At 34.2% G+C, this 22,471-nt stretch overlaps 1 protein-coding gene across 14 annotated transcripts in view; it reads left to right on the top strand.

Annotated features, from left to right (window-relative positions):
* Window positions 1–22,471, top strand: part of ATF2 (activating transcription factor 2) — a 96,333-nt gene that overhangs the window by 64,828 nt on the left and 9,034 nt on the right. For 6 of the 14 annotated variants that reach the window (XM_008687157.2, XM_040643669.1, XM_040643621.1 and 3 more), the window contains 3 exons: window positions 650–856; window positions 9,669–9,774; window positions 14,309–16,858. In XM_008687157.2, the coding sequence (XP_008685379.1) occupies window positions 650–856; window positions 9,669–9,774; window positions 14,309–14,535 (540 nt within the window). In that variant the 3' untranslated portion in view covers window positions 14,536–16,858. Of the gene's footprint in view, window positions 1–649; window positions 857–1,289; window positions 1,366–9,668; window positions 9,783–14,308; window positions 16,859–17,260; window positions 17,319–17,367; window positions 19,495–22,471 lie in introns of those variants that run through there. The other 8 variants (XM_040643688.1, XM_040643693.1, XR_567534.2 and 5 more) reach the window with 7 other exon arrangements.

Consider the following 22,471-nt stretch of genomic DNA (forward strand, 5'->3'; position numbering starts at 1 on the left):
TAATTAACAAATTAAACTTTGTAATAGGTATCTATGCATAGGAAAAAACATAGTGTGTATTGGGTTTAGTACTGTCAGTGGTTTCAGGCATCCACAGGAGTCTTACAACATATCCCCTGCTGATAAGGGGACACTACTGTACCTTTAGTCCTCAATTTTAGAGAAACCAATTTTTAAGAGAAAATTTTACTGTTTTTTATTTTTAATTATTTCAAAAATAGCAAGTAAATGGTTTTTCATAGTGGATTTAAGTAAATTATTAAATTTTTTACTTTAGTACCCGATAATTTTTCAAAGGACTATATTATAACATTAAAAAGTACACCTGGAAAAATATAAGATCTATACATGTTCATTTGTATTGTATTTTCAACTTCTTCATATTATTTCTATATAAAGTTATACAAACTTTAAATATATTCACTAGGATAGTGAATTAATGAGAATCTTATTTTAGCAGTGCTTATTTCTTTCAAGGAATTTGTTAGAGCACAGGGTGATTTTCATGTCATCCCGAAATGTTGATATATACAGTGAGACTTAGAAAACAAAGTTCGTAGCTCTTCTTTCCTCTTCTGCCACTCTTTACTGCCTGTGTTCTCACTCACTAGATACAAACATAAAAAGCTTCCATTTGTGTTTATTGTAGGCTTCTCCAGCTCACACAACTCCACAGACCCAAAATACAAGTGGTCGTCGAAGAAGAGCAGCTAATGAAGATCCTGATGAAAAAAGGAGGAAGTTTCTAGAGCGAAATAGAGCAGCAGCTTCACGATGCCGACAAAAAAGGAAAGTCTGGGTTCAGTCTTTAGAGAAGAAAGCAGAAGACTTGAGTTCATTAAATGGTCAACTGCAGGTATAGTGCATTTATGTAAATTTTGCCTTATTTTTAATAATTGTGAACTTAACCTCTTCCCTGTTTTTTCCAGTTAGCCATCCAGACATTTTAGCACACAATATTGGGTGTGTATGGAATCTATAGTAAAGCAAGTTTTATAAACCTATTTGAATACTGAGGTGAAGTGAATAAAACTTGCAACACTGACACAAGGAGGAAATGTTTAAATATAAGTTTTTACTTGTGTACTACAAAAGTACCAAAACTGTCTGGCTTAAACTTTGTTAAGTTGTGGTATATAAAGTTCAAACAAAGAATCTTGAAATTTAAAATATCACTGGTATTTCACTTTTCTAGTTTTTTTGGTCTCTATCACAACTGTGAAGTTGCTTCAGTAGTATTTTTAAATTCTTTGGTTCTTCGAATTATAAATTTTGTTTTGTTTATTTAGAGTGAATATAGTGCTCGGAAAAAATGTCAGATTGACAGCTTTGGAAACTGAAGGGCTCTAATTATCCACAAAACAGGTACAATATGGCCAGTGGTAATAGAAATCATTTCATACTCCCTGCTGGTGTGCCCCAGATAGGTTTCTTAGGAACCTCATGGGATATAAAGGTTTTAAGACTCCTTCCTGTTCAGTCTTTGCTAAGATCTCCAGTGATGGTGTCAAAACAGCATTAAGATTATTTCCTTCATTCTGTTTTTTCTTTCTTCCTTTTATTTTTATTTTGTTTTGTTTAAAGATTTATTTTAGAGCAAGAGTGGGGAGAGAGAAAGAGAGAGCTAGGGGAGGAGCAGCAGGAGAGGGAGAAGGAGAGAAGCCGACTGACTCTCCGCTAAGCATGGTGACGTGGGGCTGGATCTCAGGACCCTGAGATCATGACCTGAGCTGAAATCAAGAGTGGGAGGCTTAACTGAATGAGCCACCCAGGCACCCCCGTTTTGTTTTGTTTGAATGTTGTGAATATTCTCCAGGGAAATCTTGTGACCTACTAGTTGATGAGCATCAACTAGAAAACCGATGTTGATTAATTGTAGTTGTTATTGTTCAGTCTTCTGAATTAGCCATTCCCAGGGAAAAACGAATCTTTCCATATAACGATAGGTGTTGAGACTTGCTCTTTTGTTAAATCTGTCTTTAAAGATGTCACCAATATAAATGTCTTTGTTTAAATGCTTAGGAAAAGGTTTTTAACATCAGACATAGCACTTACTAATGTAAATTTTATAAAAATTGTTTCATAGTGGGGCAGTCATCTTTTAAAATTCTATATTGTGCTTTCGATATTGATGCAAGAGCTCTAGAACAAGTAAATTGTCTTGCAAATTTATTTTTAGCCATTTTATTTTAACCATTTAGAAGAAATTTAAACATGATTTATCACATCATAGAGACTTTAAATACATATATACTAGGGTGTCTTTAAATCATCATCTGATAAATTCTTATCCAAGAACTATTTTCATAACTTTTTAGTAAAAAACTGATTTTTTTCCTTTTAAATAAAATGAAACAGATTATAGATACTAACTTATTTATATACTCAAAAAATGGCTATTCTTTGCCAAGTCTCTCTTCGATTATGAATTATTAGTTTAAATTTTCAAATACTCGTGTTACGTTAACATGATTTAGGTGCATCTATTTTTTTTCTTTTCTGTTCTTAACAAAATTATTCTTCTGAATGACTTGGCTATTTTTTAGTTGTCGTTCTTAGTTGGCCTCAATTGCCTTACCCATAGAATAGAGATAATAATACCTGTTGATCCTACTTCTCTGAGGATTTTTTTGCATAAATCAGTTGAATTACAATGAATGCAAGTATTTTTTAATACATAAATTTTAAATCTTAAATTTATCAATATTTTCCTTTGTAATTTGGCTTAGTGCCCTTTTAAGTAAAAATGTTTGAAAATTGTACAGTGGTATAGAAATATACAGTATCATTTACAGGGTATTCTTTGACTTTAGGTGGGCCAGTTTTCTGCTTTGACCCTATATTAACAGCTTTCATGAGATACTGCTATTTTCTTAATTGTATTGCAGCCCTAGTCACCATTACTAATAGCAACAGTGCTTTGTTATTTCAGAAAACCTTGGAAAATTCAGTATTCAAGATAAATGTAATCTTTGCGTCATTCATCTCATGTTTTTTTCCACCATACAAACTATGATTAAATGTTATTATTGTAAAATATATTACATTTTTGTATTTCCTAATGTGGGAGGAATAAAGGCAGGATTTATCATCTAGGTAAAAGTTAACAACACATCACTTTCAAAGCATGAAACTTTTAAATAGAAGTCAAATTCAAGAAATTCCTAAAGATCTACAGTTGAATATAACATTAGTTAATACCTCAAATTACAAGCAGAAAAGTAAAATCTATTTTTAATCATAAAAAACTAAGTGATGATGGAATCATGGTTAGATAAGAAAGTGTTCTTAGTTTTAGAAATGCATATCAGAATATGAAGATAGGTGAAATGATGTGTTATCAGGGATGTTCTTTTTTTTTTTTTTTTAAGATTTTATTTATTTGACAGCACGGGGGGAGGTCCAGAGGGCAAGGGACAAGCAGATCCAAACTGAGCACAGAGCCCGATGTGGGGCTTGATCCCACAAGCCTGAGATCATGACCTGAGCAGAAATCGGGAGTTGGATACTTAAATGACTGATCCACCCAGGCAATCGCCTAAGAGATATTCTTTAAAATACTTCTGCAAGAAAAGAAAAAGAATGATGTTCATATGTATGTATTAACCTGGGAAATCATCTATAATATATTGTTAGGGATAATAAGAAAGTTGTTGAAAACAGCCCAAATGTCCATTGGTAGATGAATGGATAAATTATGGTATAGACATAAAATAGAATATTATTAAGCCATAAAAAGGAGTGAATGTGAATGAACATGCTAGAATGTGGATGAACCTCAGAACATTTTGCTTAAGTGAAAGAAGCCAGAAACAAAGCCACCTATGACTCCATTTATATGAAATACCTAGAAGAGGTGTGCCTGGGTGGCTCAGTTAAGTGTCAGACTCTTGATTTTGGCTCAGATCATGATCTGGGGGTAGTGAGATTGAGCCCCACATCAGGTTCCACATGGGTGTAGTGCCTGCTTAAGATTCTCTCTCTCTCTAAGAAAAAAGCTTTAGAACAGAGAAATACATAGAGGTAAATGCACATTGGTGGTTGCCAGGAACGGGAGTGGGGGGTAGGGTGGTAGAAAATAGGGAGAAACTGGTTAATGGGTAAGGAGTTTTACTTTGGACTGACGAAAGTGTTTTATAACCAGATTGAGGGAGGTGGCTGCACAACATTGTAAATGTACTAAAGCCACTGAATTGTGCACTTTATTTTTTTTTTTAAGATTTTATTTATTTATTTGACAGAGATAGAGACAGCCAGCGAGAGAGGGAACACAAGCAGGGGAAGTGGGAGAGGAAGAAGCAGGCTCATAGCGGAGGAGCCTGATGTGGGGCTCGATCCCATAACGCCGGGATCACGCCCTGAGCCGAAGGCAGGCGCTTAACCACTGTGCCACCCAGGTGCCCCTGAATTGTTCACTTTAAAATGTTAATTCTAGGGGCACCTGGGTGGCTTATTCAGTTGGGTGTCTGCCTTCTGCTTGGGTCATGGTCTCAGGGTCCTGGAATTGAACCCCACATCAGGCTCCCAGCTCAGTGGGGTGTCTGTTTCTCCCTCTGCCTGCACTCCCCCTGCTTGTTCTCACTCGTTCGCTCTCTTTCTCTCTGACAAATAAATAAAAAGTCTTTAAAAAAATAAAAAATAAAATGGCTAACTCTGGCTCATGGGAATGTCACCTCAGTAAATTAAAAAAATAGTTGTACACTAAAATAGTACAACTCTTTTTCATTAATAAAAGGTTTATAGTTAGATGGATTAATGTCTATATGTGGAAATCGGGATAGGAATGAGTCCCTAAATTATAAGTAGAATTTTAGGAATGACATGTACCAGGAGTAAGTGGTGAAGAGGCTGTTGAGAGCATGAACGATTTGGGAAGAAAGGTGCTTCAATTATGACTTTCTCTATTGTTTCAAGTGGATAAATGATTTTTATTTTTTGTTGTTTTTTAGTTATCAAATATAACAAAAACAGTTTTAAAAAGTGACAGATTCTGGTTTTCAGAGTATAAGGAGTTAATAACATGCTTATGATAGATTCAGGGAGAAAAAATTTCAGTCTGCCAACATCAAAACCGTTAACTGTGAAGAACAGAATGACTTGTAAAGAAAATTGAATGTCAGAGAAATAATTAAACTCTACTTTATGTGAAAACATTCATCAATTCTACATTTCCTTAATAATCCTTCACGTGACATACAGGCTTAGTGGGCTTAGTGATCAGTATAGTGGGCAGTAATGACCCATGGTTACTTATATGTTACAAATAAATTTTAATAAGTATTCAGGTGTGACTGTGCATATTTTTACTGAATACATATTAGGTTTTAAAGAACATTAATTATTCAACTCTCTTGCCCCACTCACTGAATTTAATTATATTTTAGCTTTCTAAAATTGTTGCTAAAAAGGCAATTTCATCAAATTGTATTAGAGACATGGCAATCTAGACCAAAACTTGGATACTGTTGGTTATCAGTTATTACATTTTTAAAGATAATATATGATTTTGTTGTCTTTCACTTGAAAGAATTTTCACCTCTGTGGCTTTTTCAGTTACACTCATTTTGGAATTTTGTTTTCAGCCAACAATTTCAGCATGTTTCCTTTGTGAACAAAGGCAGATTCTTTACTAATAGTAGCTCCTTCTATAAAACTTGGGAGTTTCTGTTGTGGATTTTGCTTTTAAAACTTAGGTATTGCGAACTATGTGTGGAGTAGAAGCTCAATAAATTCTAAAAAAAAAAAAAACATTCTTTCATAGCTGGATATGTGAGGAGTTTTCACTCATAAGTTAATGATACAGAAAAGGTTTTGTTATTGCTCTGTTGACTTGAAAGGGATCAAATCTTTTATTTCTGATACCCAAACTGTATTTTATCTCAGTATTTATTACTTGAAATATAAAGGAATGGTGACAATTGGAAGATGCTAAACCTGTTTGTTTTAATTCCTTAAAAAAAATAGTGTTCAGTGCTATCAAGGCCTTCTTTCCACTGAGTTTTAACCAAGTTCTAGAGGGAGAAAGGGTAACAGTGATGCCACTACTACTTTATACATTTTATTATGAGTGTGAGACCTAGTACTTCTTTTTACTAGGCCTTACTAAAAGTCTTTGAGCCTTTACTTCCCCATCTGTCATACTCCTAGAATAAGTACTGCTATGAAGATCAAATGAAAGAGAGGGTATAGAGAAGTCTGTTATAACTACACTGTGCAGGGGCGCCTGGGTGGCTCAGTCGTTAAGCATCTGCCTTCGGCTCAGGGTGTGATCCTGGCGTTCTGGGATCGAGCCCCACGTCGGGCTCTTCTGCTGGGAGCCTGCTTCTTCCTCTCCCACTCCCCCTGCTTGTGTTCCCTCTCTCGCCGGCTGTCTCTCTCTCTGTCGAATGAATAAATAAAATCTTTAAAAAAAAACAAAACTACACTGTGCAAATGCTAGTTATTTATTATTCATTCTGTCATTAAGCATCTATTGTGTGTAGGGCATGTTATTAGACACAGGATATACAACAGTGAAAAAGACATCGTCCTTGCACTTACAGAATTTGTGGTCTAGCAGAGGAGACAGACACGAAACAATTAATTGAAGTATGAGAATACTCTGAAGGAGAATAAGAGAAGGGTCATTCCCATTCATTTTGCAAGGTATTTCCAAAGTATTAAGAAACCTGTCATCTTTTTTTCTATTGTTACAAACAAATATTTTGTTCTCAAGTGTAAGGTTTTACATCCGTGACAATCCTTGGAACTGTGTGATGGCAATCTTGACACTTAATCATTGATTTTTGTGTAGGCTAAACATGAAGAAAATCCTATCTTCAGCAATGAGAAACTCTTCAAAGAAGAAACTATCCAATATCGTTTCTTTAATTCTGGGGGTAGTGGCGGAACTAGAAAGTCAAAGATGATAAATTTATGGAATACTGGGTCCTAAACCTATGGCCAGGTATCAGTGAAAAGATTTGATAGATTAATCAGTTGGCTAGTCTGTCATGATTTTATCAGTCTAACGTGCTTCACATAAACTGTAAAAAAAAAAACAACACTTTTTTTTTGTTTTTCATAGTATATAATTAACCTTTGAGTAGCTACAGATGGAATGGAGCAATGGTACAGACAATGCCAAAGTAATTTACATTTTATTTTAAACCACAATAACAATTTTTTTCAGCATCTGCTTTATCTTACCAAAATTTTTACTTCGACAAAAAATATCATAATATGGTTTATCCTGAATGTCTATATAGAATATTTAGGAGAAAGGGCATTTGTGATTTTTAAAATTGTGTAATTGAGATGATACTGTAAAATATGCCAGTTTTCATTTTATGTCTCAGAAAATTAACAGTGCAGCTACATTGGTGAGGTTGTTGATATAAATAATGAAATTAGGACCTCTGACCAATTTTATATTACTTAAGTAACTTTGTTTCACTGTCTTTGGAATTTTTCCCCTCCCCCTGGACTTAGAAATACTCATGGTTCTAAAATATAACTGTGTACTCAGTCTATGCTAGGCTGTGTGTTGTACTCTGGGGATGCAAAGAGCAAAGATGACCCTGCCCTTGAGAAATTCCCAATCTGGCAGAGGTGGCAAACAAGTAAACCAAAAATTAACAGTCCTGTGTAGTAAATACTATGTAAAGGTACATGTCTGTGCATATGGGCCTGGGAGCACAGAAATGGACTTCTTTTCCTATCCAAATTTATACTATACTGAGTTGACTGTTAAAGATGAATGAAAAAATTAGCAAGGCAAGAAAAAGGAGAGGAAAGCTTTTCTAGGTAGAGACAAAAGGGTGTATTTACAAAACTTCAATTTGTATAGGTCAAAACGATTAAATACTGATTTTTTTCCCATAGGTTCAAACTAATGTGAAAGGGTGGCCACAGGCACCAGATTATAAGAGATTATATATTGTGGACTAAAAATACGTATCCAGCTGTATTTCATGTTACAGAAATTAATGAGAGAAAGCTGTTACACAGGAGTCTCAAAATCAAGCTGACATGGCAGAGAGGGAGAAATTTTGGATATTATAAGATTATTCATAACATGGTTTCTCATTTTGGGTGTCATTAATAAAGAGCTATATAATTAGTGGTATTGACACTAATGACTGCAGTGTTCCAAAGAAATGAGTTTTCTAAACAGCTTATTTTTTTAAAGTAAAACTCTAAACACTAAAAATTCCCCTTTTGTATTTTTGATCACTACATACCATTCTTGTCTCAAATACAATATTGTAAACACAATTTAGCCTTTATTTAATGTTTAGAGTTAATGTGAGCATCGGTTTTTGTTCTGTGCTTTATTGTTGCAGTTTGTTGTTACAGGGGTGTGAGGAACTATTTGAACCAACAGACTTGCTTAACTTTTATTCTTTGAATTTTTATGGTTCTGTCATTGATCACTTAAGGGCACCTAATGAGTCTAACCTGCTAAATTATTTTACATTCAGCTTTCTGGTTAGGAGACCACGGGATGGAAAACAAGTGCCTGAGCTTTTACAAAAGTATACACGCTTGTTATATTTCTTTAATTTTGGGTTCTTAGATGAAAACTGAATACTTAAGGTTAATATAAGTTCAGATAAGTTGTGGTGTTTGTAAATTAAGAATTCTTTACCATTTTGTTAAATTCATATTATTTCTAACTCTTGAGTATTGGTAATTATCACTAATTTATGTATCTTTAGTATTTGGGGGTGACCAAAAGGAATTAAATGGAATCTCTTAACTTGGAAGTTTTATATAGAATCTACCAGATTAATGCATCCAAAACAAAGGCTGAAGTCCTCATTTTTTAATAAGGGCTAGGACAGGGTGCCTGGGTGGCTCAGTCAGTTAGGCGTCCCAACTCTCCGGTCATGATCTCGGGGGTCATGGGATCGAGCCCCACGTTGGGCTCAGCGTGGAGTCTGCTTGGGATTCCTTCCCCCTCCCTCTTCCTCTGCTCCCCCCCTCACTTGTGCCCTCCCTCTAAAGTAAGTGAATAAATAAAATCTTTTTAAAAAATAGGGACTAGGACAATTCACCATTAATTTATCAGATGTAAATTTAGATGTGTACAAATTACCTAGATCTAGGGAAACTGAGCTGTTTAGATATTACATCTACTTTCATTGGTTCTGTGTCCAACACAGGGCCTTGCTGCATTTTAGGTATCCATGATTCTTTAGTTATTGTAGTTTCCCCTGTGGAGCTCTTCATAGTTTCTGGAAAACTTGAAACTTGCCTAATTGAATTTCCAGGATAAATTTTTCATTTTCCAGTTCACAGAGTCAGTGAAAATCCATTCTGATTCCCTTGATGTTTCTAATTTTTCAAATAATCAAAAGAACATGCAACACAAGTAAAAAAAATACCTTCTACAGGTAACCTGTAATATATAAGCAGTCCCAAGGCAAATGGTAATGTAAAAACTTTGAAATATGTTATCCAGTCATGTCATTATCTCATTTAAATTTTTATACAAGTTGCAGTCTTTGTACAAATGCTAAAATATAGAACTGATATGTACTGATTAAACCTATTTAAGCAGTATATTTTATTTATTCCTTGATATTCTGTTAAAGATAACTGATAGTCTTAATTTTCACTTGTTATAAAGAGTAAGAAATGTTTAGTCTGGTGCTGTTAAGGTACATAAGTTGTTTCTTCTCTAGAGTGAAGTCACCCTGCTGAGAAATGAAGTGGCACAGCTGAAACAGCTTCTTCTGGCTCATAAAGATTGCCCTGTAACCGCCATGCAGAAGAAATCTGGCTATCATAGTGAGTAATGGTCCATTACCTATAGCCTTAGGCTACATCATTGAAATATTGCCAGAGCGAACCAAGCTACCATTAAAAAAAACAGAGACTGCAGTTCTAATATTTAATATTAAATATCAGAACTTCTGCAAGGTTATTATGGAATGGGGAATATACTTTTTAGAGTTGAGTTTTTGAATTTTCCTATTTCTAGCTTTTTTCCTAGGGATTACTATGCATCAACAAAACAGGTTAATAATTTAAAATATACTGTAAGTACTGATGATATTTTATCTTCCCAGAGTAACATTTTGTCTTAGAATGACAGAGTGAAACACTATTTCTTTTTCAGCCCTCCATTCAGTAATTTTTTTTTAAATTAACTATCTTCACTTAACAATATATAGTACCCATTTACAGTATCAGATCCTTTTGTTCTTTATTAAACATCAGCATTGTGCAATTTTTATATTGTTGTGAATCTTTATATTGAGTCTTTTAGTCATAAAAATGCTAAAATAGAACACTAAATTATCTGCTTATAAGTTTTCTCTTACATGTTTTCCCCAAAATGAGGTTCTTCTCTTTTCAGCATTTTAAAGGTTAATTGTGCTTTTTCCTTCTTGTAATGTCCTTTTTTGATAAGATGCACAATATCGGAGCCAGCTGTTACTCTTGAATAAATGGCCAATTTTGTCCATCGTACACAAATTCGTAACAAATAACAGAGCTGGGAATGCATTAGGCAACATTCATAATATATAACCCACAGCTTTCGTTTTTATGATTTAGTGATATTTCAGGATATTTGTAAATGCGAAGATTGTTTCAACCATATGTATCCACTTCATTTTAATTTGCCAGTGTCAGTAATTCAAAAGAAAGAAACATTTTGTATTGGATGCAAACAGTTCCTCAGGTGCTCACGATAAAACTTAATGGCCACCATCTTTACTTGTAGTCATTGTAAGCAGTTTCATCAGAATGGGCAATATTTTTTAATTTAAAAGATTCAGTAGATTTAGCAACTCTCTATTGCCATATATATTTAGAACATTGATTTTTGTCAGTTTTGAGCAAATAAATCTCAGTCCTTTGATATCTAGTCATTTTCACAGGATGGTGAAACACATTGTGGATTAAATTGGACCCATATAGAAATGTGTTTGGGGTTTGTATTAACAATGATTGCTGCAGGGATGAGGCCGTTATGGTTCCCATCTGACTTAACAACATAATTTCCTATAGAAGCTACTGAGTTCAGCATTATGCATATATGATTTTCTTAACAAGAGAGCTCTCTTGAATTTTGATCATTCAAAAAGAAATATACAAATGATTCTACAAAATTAGAAGGAAAATGAGTTTTTCAGTTATATCCAACTAAAAATTTATCTCATGTGCAATTTTTTAATCTTAGATAATCTCTTGGATAATCCCAACAGTTTTATCACTATAATCAAGGCAGCATATGCTCAGCAAAGGCAAGCCAATTTTTCATTTTAAGCAATAATTTATTAAGATGTTTTTATAAAGATTATAGATGTAAGGGTTTATATGCCGTATATACCCTTAAATAAACTGAAAGTCTAGATTAGTAAATTTTTAGGGGATATGTATTATGCCAGGTTGTATAGACTGTAAGAAATGAATAAGACATTTTTGATGTTTGGAGTTATTCCTGCCTTTTTTTCTGTCTAGTCATCTATATAGTCAAATAGACTGAAGTAAAAATTTAGTTTTAGCATAAAATTAGTTCTCTTCAACTCTTGGGAGATAATTGGGTTTTGTAGAAATTTTAAAGTAATTTCTCTTTTCAAACTTGAAGTCTTAGGAAAAAAATGTGACTTCTCTGTTTAGTAGTCAAGGTAGATAGACTGACTAAGTGAATATTTAAATCTTAGAGAAAATGTGGGGAAATTTACAGATCTCTAACACTTCATGTTGTAGCACACAGCTATTGCTAATGGTGGTGAATTGGAATAGTTAACACTATTTGTTTCACAAACATTTGTGAAATTAAAGTTTAATAGAAATTAAGGAATATTACAGAATCTTTCAGGTAAAGGTGACAGTATAAAAGCACATACATAGGGTCTCAGTTCTAAGGCTCAAAGTCCCCACCTTGTAGGATGGGAACCCCTGATGTGGGAAAACCCTGACAATTGGGGTCACATTAACAATCAAATAGTATAAAACGTGAATGAAAATATGAATACATTTTAAATGTTTGGATTCTATGAAGAATAAAGCACAAGAGTGATCTTGTTACCATTAATTCATATTTTCGCTGCATCTCTGGGCATAATTAAAATGATGTTTCACTTGTTTCTGTAATCTTAAGTGGGAAGGAAAGCTTTTTGGGCCCTACATGTAATTGAGAGCTTATATTTTCATTCGTGAAAATATGTGTGAACATAGGTAGAAAACTTCGTAGTGTGAATTGTCAAACAGCTGGGGGTTTTGTAGCTTTAGGGCTGCAAATGGCTCTTGGAGTACAGTAAGATCTCATATCATTTAGGGCTTATGATTATACTAATGATTTTTCTCTCCTCACCTTCTAGAAGTGGACATAGGTACAGGTATATCACATAAAGTTATTTTATATACATAAAATTTATAATTGTGTCATTTATAAGTGAGTACCTGATGCTTTGTACAGCCTAAGGATTTGCTTTACCGAATTCTGAAAGTCTGGAGAGAGACACCTGTCCTTACAATTTACTGTTTCATTCTGAGTCCTTGCCTCCACTGTATATTTACATTTCCTTATACCCCTCATCACAGATCAGCCTCTTTATTTTTGAAAGCTGGTGTATCCCTAGAACTTAACATTGAGAGAAAGGTCAATTTGTTTGCTGTTGAAGAAGAGTGGTGAAATAGAACTTTTTAGTATTCTTTTCAGTTAAAGTATCATTGCCAGGGTTTGGGTTTCTTTGAACCACATAACTGTTGTATTGGCTGTTCAACTGAATTATAAATATTTTGTAACATTTGTTATTGCTTCATCAGAAAAGTATCTTTTCTGCTTTATAAAATTTTAAAAGGATTATTGATTGTGATTTTTTTTATTGTAACTTGAGGTGAGATTTTTATCTTGAGTTATCATTTTTGCATTTATAGTGGATTTATAGAGAAAATGGATTCTAATTGATACATTTTAAAAACTGCTTTACAAAAATGCATGGATTTGAGGCAAACTTGCCAAAATTCTGTAAGTACTATATTTCAGAAAACTCTCAAAATGAGGAATCTTATTTGAACTGAAATCAAGCTGACCAGGTTTCTCCCCCTCTGTCTTCTGCATCACAAGTTATGGGATAAGTCCTGCTTCATAGGGTCCATGATCTTTTAATAATTGAGTTTCAGAATAGGCACCTGGCCATTAGTAAGCAGGTCATTATGTATTGTCAGATTTGATGGAAAGTCTGCTTGTTACTTTTAAGCACTAAATAAAAATTGTTTTAATGCCAGGTGAAAAGTACAAAAGAATACATCCAGCATGATACTGTTTTCAGGATGTTCAAAGATAAACAAAGCTAAATAATATTATACAGGGATACGTACCTATTTGGTAAAGCTTCAAACAAAAAACAAGGGAATGGTTAAAGAACCATCAGAGTGGTGATTACCTTTGATGAGAAGAAGAGGATCCTCCAGGAAGCATCGTTATTGGCAGTGTTCTCTTAAGTTTGGGACTGGGTTCACATTATTGGTTCATGTTATCATTGTATCTCATAAGTTACATACACTATAACCGCTTGTGTGTTGTGCATATCAAATTTTTCACTAAATGAAATTACTGGATTCTATCCTTTTAAAATGAGAAAGGCGTAGGAGATTCATTGTTCAAGCCTGAAAGAAAGTTGGTAGCTTTTCATAAATACTTAGAAAGCCCCTTTCTGAATATCTTTTCCATTGCAGTGTCTAGAGTTTTATATAATTTTTTATTTGAACCCCAATTAATTCATGGAGCTATAACAGCTGGTGGCATTTAGATTCTAAATATTGATTATTCTCATGTGGATGCATCATTAGAATCAGGTGTTGTAATCACCCATTGCTGCAGTAGATGGAAAGTCAGCCAGAATAAATATAGTTCTGTAGAATGCAGAGGGAATAATTTGAAAATGTACTTTGTATGTAAGAATTCATTTTGTTTATGAATGTGGTTATAAATTTTTTTTAATCTTTTAATGAGAATGGCATGTAGGCAAACAGACTGGTTTCGTTAATTCTGTTACTGATAAGTGTTTGTATCTGTAAAAGGCTATCTCCCAAATTCCTACCTGATTTTCTATTCAACTCTGTTCTATGAGGCACTGGCCACACAGATGCCTCGCTGTGCCTAGTTGTGTACCTTCATTTGATCTGTTGTGGTGAAACTGCCTACTTCTGACTTAGAGCCACCTTTCACTTACTCAGGCCCGTCATATAACTTAGCTCAATAACCAACTTAGTGAAAGCTGAACTTTTCACTCTGTATACTGACAAACGACTGACACATTCTTACAGATGTTTTTAAGAAATAGTAACTTTTCTTTTTTCCACTCAGCCGCCGATAAAGATGATAGTTCAGAAGACCTGTCAGTGCCAAGTAGTCCACATACGGAAGCTATACAGCATAGTTCTGTCAGCACATCCAATGGAGTCAGTTCGACCTCCAAGGCCGAGGCTGTGGCCACCTCGGTGCTCACGCAGATGGCGGACCAGAGTACAGAGCCTGCGCTTTCGCAGATTGTTATGGCTCCTGCCTCCCAGTCACAGCCCTCAGGAAGTTGATTAAAAACCTGCAGTGCGGCAGTTTTAGATACTCATTAGTGACTTCAAAGGGAAATCAAGGAAAGACCAGTTTCCATTTATGCGAAATCTGTGGTTGTAAATTTTTTTTTTTTTTTTACTTGAAATTAGATTTGGCTCTAAAGTTGGTGTAGCAGCAGTTGATGATCAGACTGAACAACAGTTTTTAGTCTCTGGAAAAAGACTGATTTTGCTTTTTTTATAAATATTGTTAGATTTATTAATTTTCTGTGCTCAATGTGTAAATTGTATTATAATTCATTGTGGTTTATTTCACTTTTAATTTGGTGGTGTTTTAATAAATGGGGGTGTTACTGAATCTCTTCCCACTTCCATTTCTTTTGACCACCTCTTAATCCTCAACTGTGATGGTAGTATTGTTTATCATTTATACCAAAGTTCTGCATAGTCCCTGTTGACTTTGTAATGTTAACAAGGTCATAAAGCACTAGCAAGAGAAAGATAGAGATTTGCTTTTAATCTTTTTTGCCTTTTATTTTGCACATTATGCAAAAGGAAAAACAGTGGAGAACACTTTTTAAGTGAGTGAAACATGATAAGAGACATACGATGCTTTTATGCACACTCTGAAACTAAATCAAGATCATTAATCGTGTGTTTTCTTTAAGATTTTAAGTAGACATGAATTTTGGAATCCTTTATCATTTCAAAATGACTATTTTTCAAGTCTTAAATGCAGTATTTTAAACCCTATGTTTTGAGGCTATTAAAATACAAAATCATATAATCTGCGATACAGGGTTATCCAATATCTTAATTTTTTGAAATTAGGTTTTGGTTTTTTTTTTTTGCAGATTTCAGGTTACAAACTGAGAAGTTTATGCATAATCAAGTATGGTATGGTTGCCAGAAAAAGCCTAAAAATTACTTAGAAAATTTAAGACTGTTTACCCCCATTGTCTTGTACTTGCAAGCTAACTTGTACTTATTCTTGTGAAAGCACTGTCATCTTTTAGTAGCAAATTTTGATAACGTTTCTCGTGGGAAAAAAATCAGTATCTATCTTTAGAACAATGTAATTATAATGTGGGAAGCAAGAGTGGATGAGAGAGAGAGAGAGAGTGTGTGTGTGTGTGTGTGTGTGTTTCTTTCAATAGTTTATGCCAGCAGTCTTTGCTTGAATGTTTAACGATGCCTTCAGTGTGATGCTGGCCAATAGATGATTGCAATTTAAAATGTCATTACTGTGCAGGCTTGGATAACTAACATTCCATGATGTAGTTTGTTTCTGATGAGATGATTGTAGGTACACTTTTCTCATTATCCAATCATCTGTGGGATACTGAGTTTTCTAATGTGCCATTATCTATTTTTATTCTGCAGTTATGTTCAAAATACAGTACAATATTTTAAAATAGAACTAAATTGTTAAAAATAAAGTAGTAGATGTGTGTAAGAAAACTTTGTAAAATAGTTATGAGTCCTACCCAGTAGCAACTTCTGGCTTTCAAGCAGGATTCCATTATGTAAATATCTGTAATGCATTTATAATAAGTTGTGTAGTTTGTTCTGCATCTATACTACACTATTTACGAATGTCTCAGTGCCATCTCCTAATGAGACTGACATTTAAAAAACCTATGTCGAATATCCTTGATAATTCAAGGAAATATCCCACCTGCCTAAGTTCCAAACTGGGAAACATTCAAATTATACAAATGACATTTCAGGACTTTTTAGGTATGAAGATAATAGGATTTTTATTGTTTGGCTTATTAAAAGTGAGCATTTTTAGTTGATAATCCTACTTCTAAATTTTTTTTTATTTTTAACAGATTTTATAATTTTAAAGTAATGAATTTCTAATCGTGACTTTGCCATAGTTATGCTAAGGAGTTGATCTCAAAGGCACAAAATATGAATTCTGCAAGAAGGCTATTTTTTATTGTAGTTCGAATGGGTTAGGAAAAGCCTCAATTTTTTCACTCTCCTAAGTCCTTCAGTACATTTTTCTCTTATTATTTATGCAAGTTAAAGTTTTTTGGTAACAGGAATTCTTGCAACTGTAAAATAAAACTACATAGATGTAAGAAGTCATGTAAACGGTTAATGAACTTACCAAGGTTAGCAAAACTTTCATTGTAAATCAGTCTGTACTCAGCAAATAAAAATCATTATTAGTTGTATAAACACAAATTCCATTTTGACTTTCAAGATGTCACACTACTTCTGTACCTAGCATTTTGAGTCCTTATATTTGCAATGTTACACAAACTGTACTACTTTCTTTTATGTGCAGTTTGCATGAGTAAACCATCAGAGAATAAATTCTATCTTTAAATTATGTTCATAATTTGCTTGTCCTTACCTATCTTTCATAAAGTAACATCACCTGATAATGTTATGGGTTGTTTTTTTTTTTCCTTCAGGATGTTTATTACCTGAGAAGAACCAGGTAGTCTTTCTGTTTATGTGATAAAATTCATTCCTTCTCAGAGACTTCAGCTGCAGGGTGCTCAGGCCTTATTCTTCCCTACATTCATTAAACCCCATTCATATACAGTGTTCCCCAGCCTGGAACATTCCCTCAACTACAGCCACACACAGATCTACCAGCCTTTGGCATCTCTTGGCAACTGCCTAACAAAACGTCTTAAACATAATATGTCCAACATTGTGTGTCAACTATAATTCAGTATGACATGTCCAGCACTGATTCTTCATCATCTCCCACCTTCTCTTCAAGTGTGCTTCTCCAGCAGTCTTTCAGAGGGCACTGATGACAGCCCCATTCTTCCATTTGGGTAAGCCGGGACAACTCTGTTGTCATCCTTGATTCCTCTTTTTTCACAGCCCACCTCCAAACTATCAGGAAGCGCTATTGGCTTTTCCTTCAGAACAATCAAGAATTCAACCACTTCTCACCCCGTACAGTGCTGTCATCCTGATCCGTGTCCTCATTTTTTCTCACCCAGGTTACTGTATTTGCCTTGTAACTGTCTGCTTGCTTTCACCCTGCCCACAGTAGCCCATCCTCAGTACAATGGCTAAGAGTAGTGCTTTCCAAATGTGAATCAGCTTGTAGCATTTCTCTACTCCAAATCCTGGAGCCCACTCCTCATTGCACTCAGAGCTGGAGTCCATAAAGTGGCCTGCAAGATGATTTGCTCCCCCACTCCCATGCTGTTATATCTCTGAATGCATGTACAACTTTGTTTTATTCAGTGAATGAGTGCTTAACTAAGTGTGTCGGTCATTATTCTGGGCACTTGGAATACACTAGTAGCCCAAACACAAAAGTCTCTGCCTTTGTGGAGCTACATTCTAAAGAGGGTGGGCAGGAAAGTATTGGGGAAAAACAATTAACCTACTAAATACATTGTATATTATGTTAGAAGTGGTCAGGACTAACTGTTGAAGAAACAGAGGCTAGAGAGCATGTGAAGTGATGTTTCAGTCTTCTTTTTCAGATTGAGCCAATCTGAAGAGATGCAAAAGATCACGTAGCCAAATTTTACATTAAGGTATGCATTCTAACGAACGTACTTAATCTGGATTACATGATTATAGATAAAAGATTTCATGAAGACAACCTGATGTACTCCTCTAACAAAATTTGATGAAATATTAAAAGGTCAAACTCATGTTGCCATTGATTTGTTTCAGAGGACAGGAAAATAATCTTGTCTCTGGCGTGTACTTAATGTTAAATGTAGTTTTATTAATTCTACATCTCAGGCTATGTAGCGATTAATGCTTGACACTAAGAATTTACTTGTGAGATTATAACTGTGGGAGAATCCTGTTTACTTCTAAGCCTTCATTTATGTAAATATACACATGCACAGATACACAGAAAAAATGCCTAGACGACACAGTTATCAAAGCAATTAGTTCTAAAAGACATTTAGAAGAAAAACATTTTAAATCTGACATTTCTAGATTATCTTGACCATAGGATAATGGTTACTTTTGAAGGAAAGTTATACCATTTGTGTCTGATGTTGTTATGAAAAATCATTTCTTTAAACTATTAATAAATACAAATTTATTCCCTAATTCTCACATGATTTAAAAAAAGTACAGGTCTTTCCAGACTACAATAGAGTTGCCATAGAAAAAGAACAATCAGTAAAAAATGTTTCAAAACTAAAGGATTTATTAATTCTGAAATAACAAAGGCCATGGGACATTGGAACCTACAATAAAAGAGAAAATATGCATAGTTTGATTCTATTGTAGCAGTCCAAAGCACCAAATCAAATGTTAGTTGTAAAATTATCAAATATGTCACGGCACTCTAAGAGGATTTTGTTGTTCAACAACGGGCCAGTGAGTTGCATCTTTTTTCTTCAGATATACATGAAAATTTTCCAATGGCTTTCTGAGAAAAGGAAGTCTTCTTGATACACCCTGGTCATGGTCACAATGCCTTCCCTTGCCTCTTTATTTTGCATTAAATTTTACATTTAAGACCATTCCTTGAGCTAGAATTTGTTTAACAAAATAGCTGCTGTGGCTTTACCATCATTACCTCAGTTATTTGAGAAAGTATTTGAGTCTGAATCCCATTTTTAACTGTCAGTTATGTCAAAGGTTGGTTTACTTTATTCAGTTACATTAGATTTCGCTTTCTGTAAAAGTAGACTCCCCCCCACCACCAAAAAAAGAATGTTCTCCCAAAAGAGGACCTTTTAAAATTATTTTTGCTAATTGTTTAAAAGCATGTAAATTAGGAAGAGATGCAGTTTTCTAAGGCCTGACACAAAAATTAAGCAATAATTATTTAATGGGGTTTACTTAGCAGAATTTGAGTTGTCTATTGTAAGTTTCTCAGAATTGGGAACAAATGCATTGTTTATGAGGAAATAAAATGTGTCAGTACATTTATCTTCAAAAGTAAACCCTTTTGCATTATCCATTATTACTGTATTGTTTGATTTTTTTTTCTACCAATAAATTTTTTAAATTTAAACATGTAATTAAACATGTAGCTAAAGTTCCTCTGTCCATTTTGGGAATTGTGCTGGTTAAAATTGTCAGAGGGTCTAATTAAATAACATCAGTGAAAAAGGTAATATAACTATCCTAGCATTAATTAATTTGGACATTTAAAAAATCAGATAATTATTGACTTTCCCCAACTGCTAAATTTTTAGGGAAGTACTTTTACATCTCAATTTATTCAGCTCAGCCAGTGGTTTCTGAGGTGACTTCTAGCACCATGAGGCAATCCACTAAAGCATAAATATCCTTATCAATAGCTTGTTAACATAAGCAAAGCTGGATAAAGATCTTTTCTATGACATTAAAGGTAAATAAAACTGGCTGCAATTCTTTTTTATGGATTAGTGTATTGTGACAAAGCAACATTAGATAACAATTTTGAAGATATGTTTCCAGTATCATCTTCATTAATTGTCCTATTTATCTGTAGATGTTGTACGAGTGCCTCGAAAGTAGTGCGCTGTTGTTGAAAATAACATTGCTCTATATGAACTTGCGTAAAAGACATCTGTATACCTGTTACAACTAGTAGTCTAGATTATGAGGGCCCTTTAAGTTGATTGGAACTACAAAACCTAGCAAACCATTGACTTTTAGAAAAGGGACATTAGGAAAGTGGTTTAAGGAACAGACAATAATAGGAAGGCTGGCCCAAATGGAAACCAGCTACCAAGTTGCAGTAATTCAGGCATGAGTTGTAAAAAAACTAGGGAAGAAGGACCAATAAATAGCAAAAGGAATAGATGTAAGAAATATTTTGCAAGAAACACCTATAGAATGTATAGACCAAAAGGGAGATGATGAAAAGCAAAGAAAGAAGACTTCATTTTTCAGGCTTGAAAGACAGGAATGGTGGTATCACTTATAAGAATAAGTAAGTTGGGAAAGAGAGCTAATTTGGGAAGGACAGGTGTTTAGTATTTTGAAGATGAAATGTCCAGACTCCACCAAAGAACTACTAGAAGTGATGAATGAGTTCAGTAAGGTCACAGGATACAAAATCAACATACAGAGATCTGTTGCATTTCTATACACTAATAATGAAGTAGCCGAAAGAGAAATTAAGAAAAACAATTCCATTTCTAATTGCACCAAAAAGAATAAAGTACCTAGGAATAAACTTAACCAAGGAGGTGAAAGACCTGTACTCTGGAAACTATAAAACATCAGTGAAAGTAACTGAAGATGACACAAACAAATGGAAAGATACTTCATGCTTATGGATTGGGAGAATAAATACTGTTAACACACTACCCAAAACAATCTATAGCTCTAATGCAATCCCTATCAAAATACTGATAGCATTGTTCACAGAGCTAGAACAAATAATACTAAAATTTGTATGGAACACAAAAGACCCTAAATAGCTAAAGCAATCTTGAAAAAGGACAAAACTGGAAGTGTCACTACCTCAGATTTCAAGAAATACTACAAGGCTATAGTAATCAAAACAATATGGTACTGGTACAAAAATAGACACACAGGTCGAACAGGAGAGATTAGAGAGCCCAGAAATAAACTCACAATTATATGGCTAATCAACAGCAAAAGAGGCAAGAATATACAGTGGGGAAAAGATAGTCTCTTCGAATGGTATTTGGAAAATTGGGTAGCTACCTGCAAAAAAAAAAAAAGAAACTGAACCACTTTCTTACACAAAACACAAAAACTCAAATGGGTTGAAGCCCTAAATGAGAGACCTTAAACCATAAAAAATCCTAGAAGAGAGCATAGGCAGTAATTTTTCTGACATCAGCCATAGCAACATTTTTCTAGATATATCTTCTAAGGCAAGGAAAACAAAAGCAAAAGTAAACTATTGGGACTACATCAAAATTAAAAAGCTGCACAGCAAAGGAAACTATCAACAAAACAAAAAGACAACCTACTGAATGGGAGAAGATATTTGCAAATGACATCTGATAAGGGATTAATATCAAAAATACGTAAAGAACTTAACGCCCAAAAAGCAAATAATCCAGTTAAAAAAACAGGCAGAAGACGTGAACAGACATTTCACCAAAGAAGACAGACAGATGGCCAACAGACACATAAGAAGATGCTCAACATCACTCATCTTCAGGGAAATGCAAATCAAAACCACAATGAGATATCACCTCACACCTGTCAGAATCAAAAACACAAGAATCAAAACAAGTGTTGGCAAGGATGTGGAGGAAAAGGAACCCAAATTTTGCACTGTTGGTGGGAATGCAAACTGGTGCAGCTACTGTGGAAAACAGTGTGGAGGTTCCTCAAAAAGTTAAAAACAGAAATACCATATGATCCGGTAATTCCACTACTGGATACATACCCAGAGAATACTAAAACACTAATTCAAAAAGATATATGCACCCCAGTGTGTTTATTGCAGCATTATTTACAATAGTCAAGTCATGGAAGCAACCCAAATCCATTGATAAACGAATGGATAAAGAAGTGGTGTGTGTATTCAGTGGAATATTACTCAGCCATAAAAAAGAATGAAATCTTGCCATTTGAAACAATGTGGATGGATCTAGAGGACATAATGCCAACTGAAATAAAAGTCAGATAAAGACAAATACCATGTGATTTCACTTGTGGGATTTGAGAAAACAAATGAACAAAGAAAAAAAGATACAAAAAAACCAAACTCAAATATAGAGAACTGGTGGTTACCAGAGAGGAGGTGAGGGGTGATGGTTGAAATAGGTGAAGGGTTAAGAGTACATTTACCAGGATGAGCACTGAGTAATGTATAGAATTGTTGAATCACTCTATTGTACAACTGAAACTAATATAACACTGTATATTAGTTATATTGGAATTTTAAAAAATATAAATATCCAGGAAGCGCATAAAAATGTAATAATAGCCTCTATTGAGTATATTGTTTACTAGGGTACCTCCATTTATCTCATTCAAGCGTCATCAAAACCCTATGATACTATTGTTTTAATAAGAAAAA

This window comes from Ursus maritimus, unplaced genomic scaffold (assembly GCF_017311325.1).
Source record: "Ursus maritimus isolate PB19 unplaced genomic scaffold, ASM1731132v1 scaffold_1, whole genome shotgun sequence".
Taxonomy (NCBI): domain Eukaryota; kingdom Metazoa; phylum Chordata; class Mammalia; order Carnivora; family Ursidae; genus Ursus; species Ursus maritimus.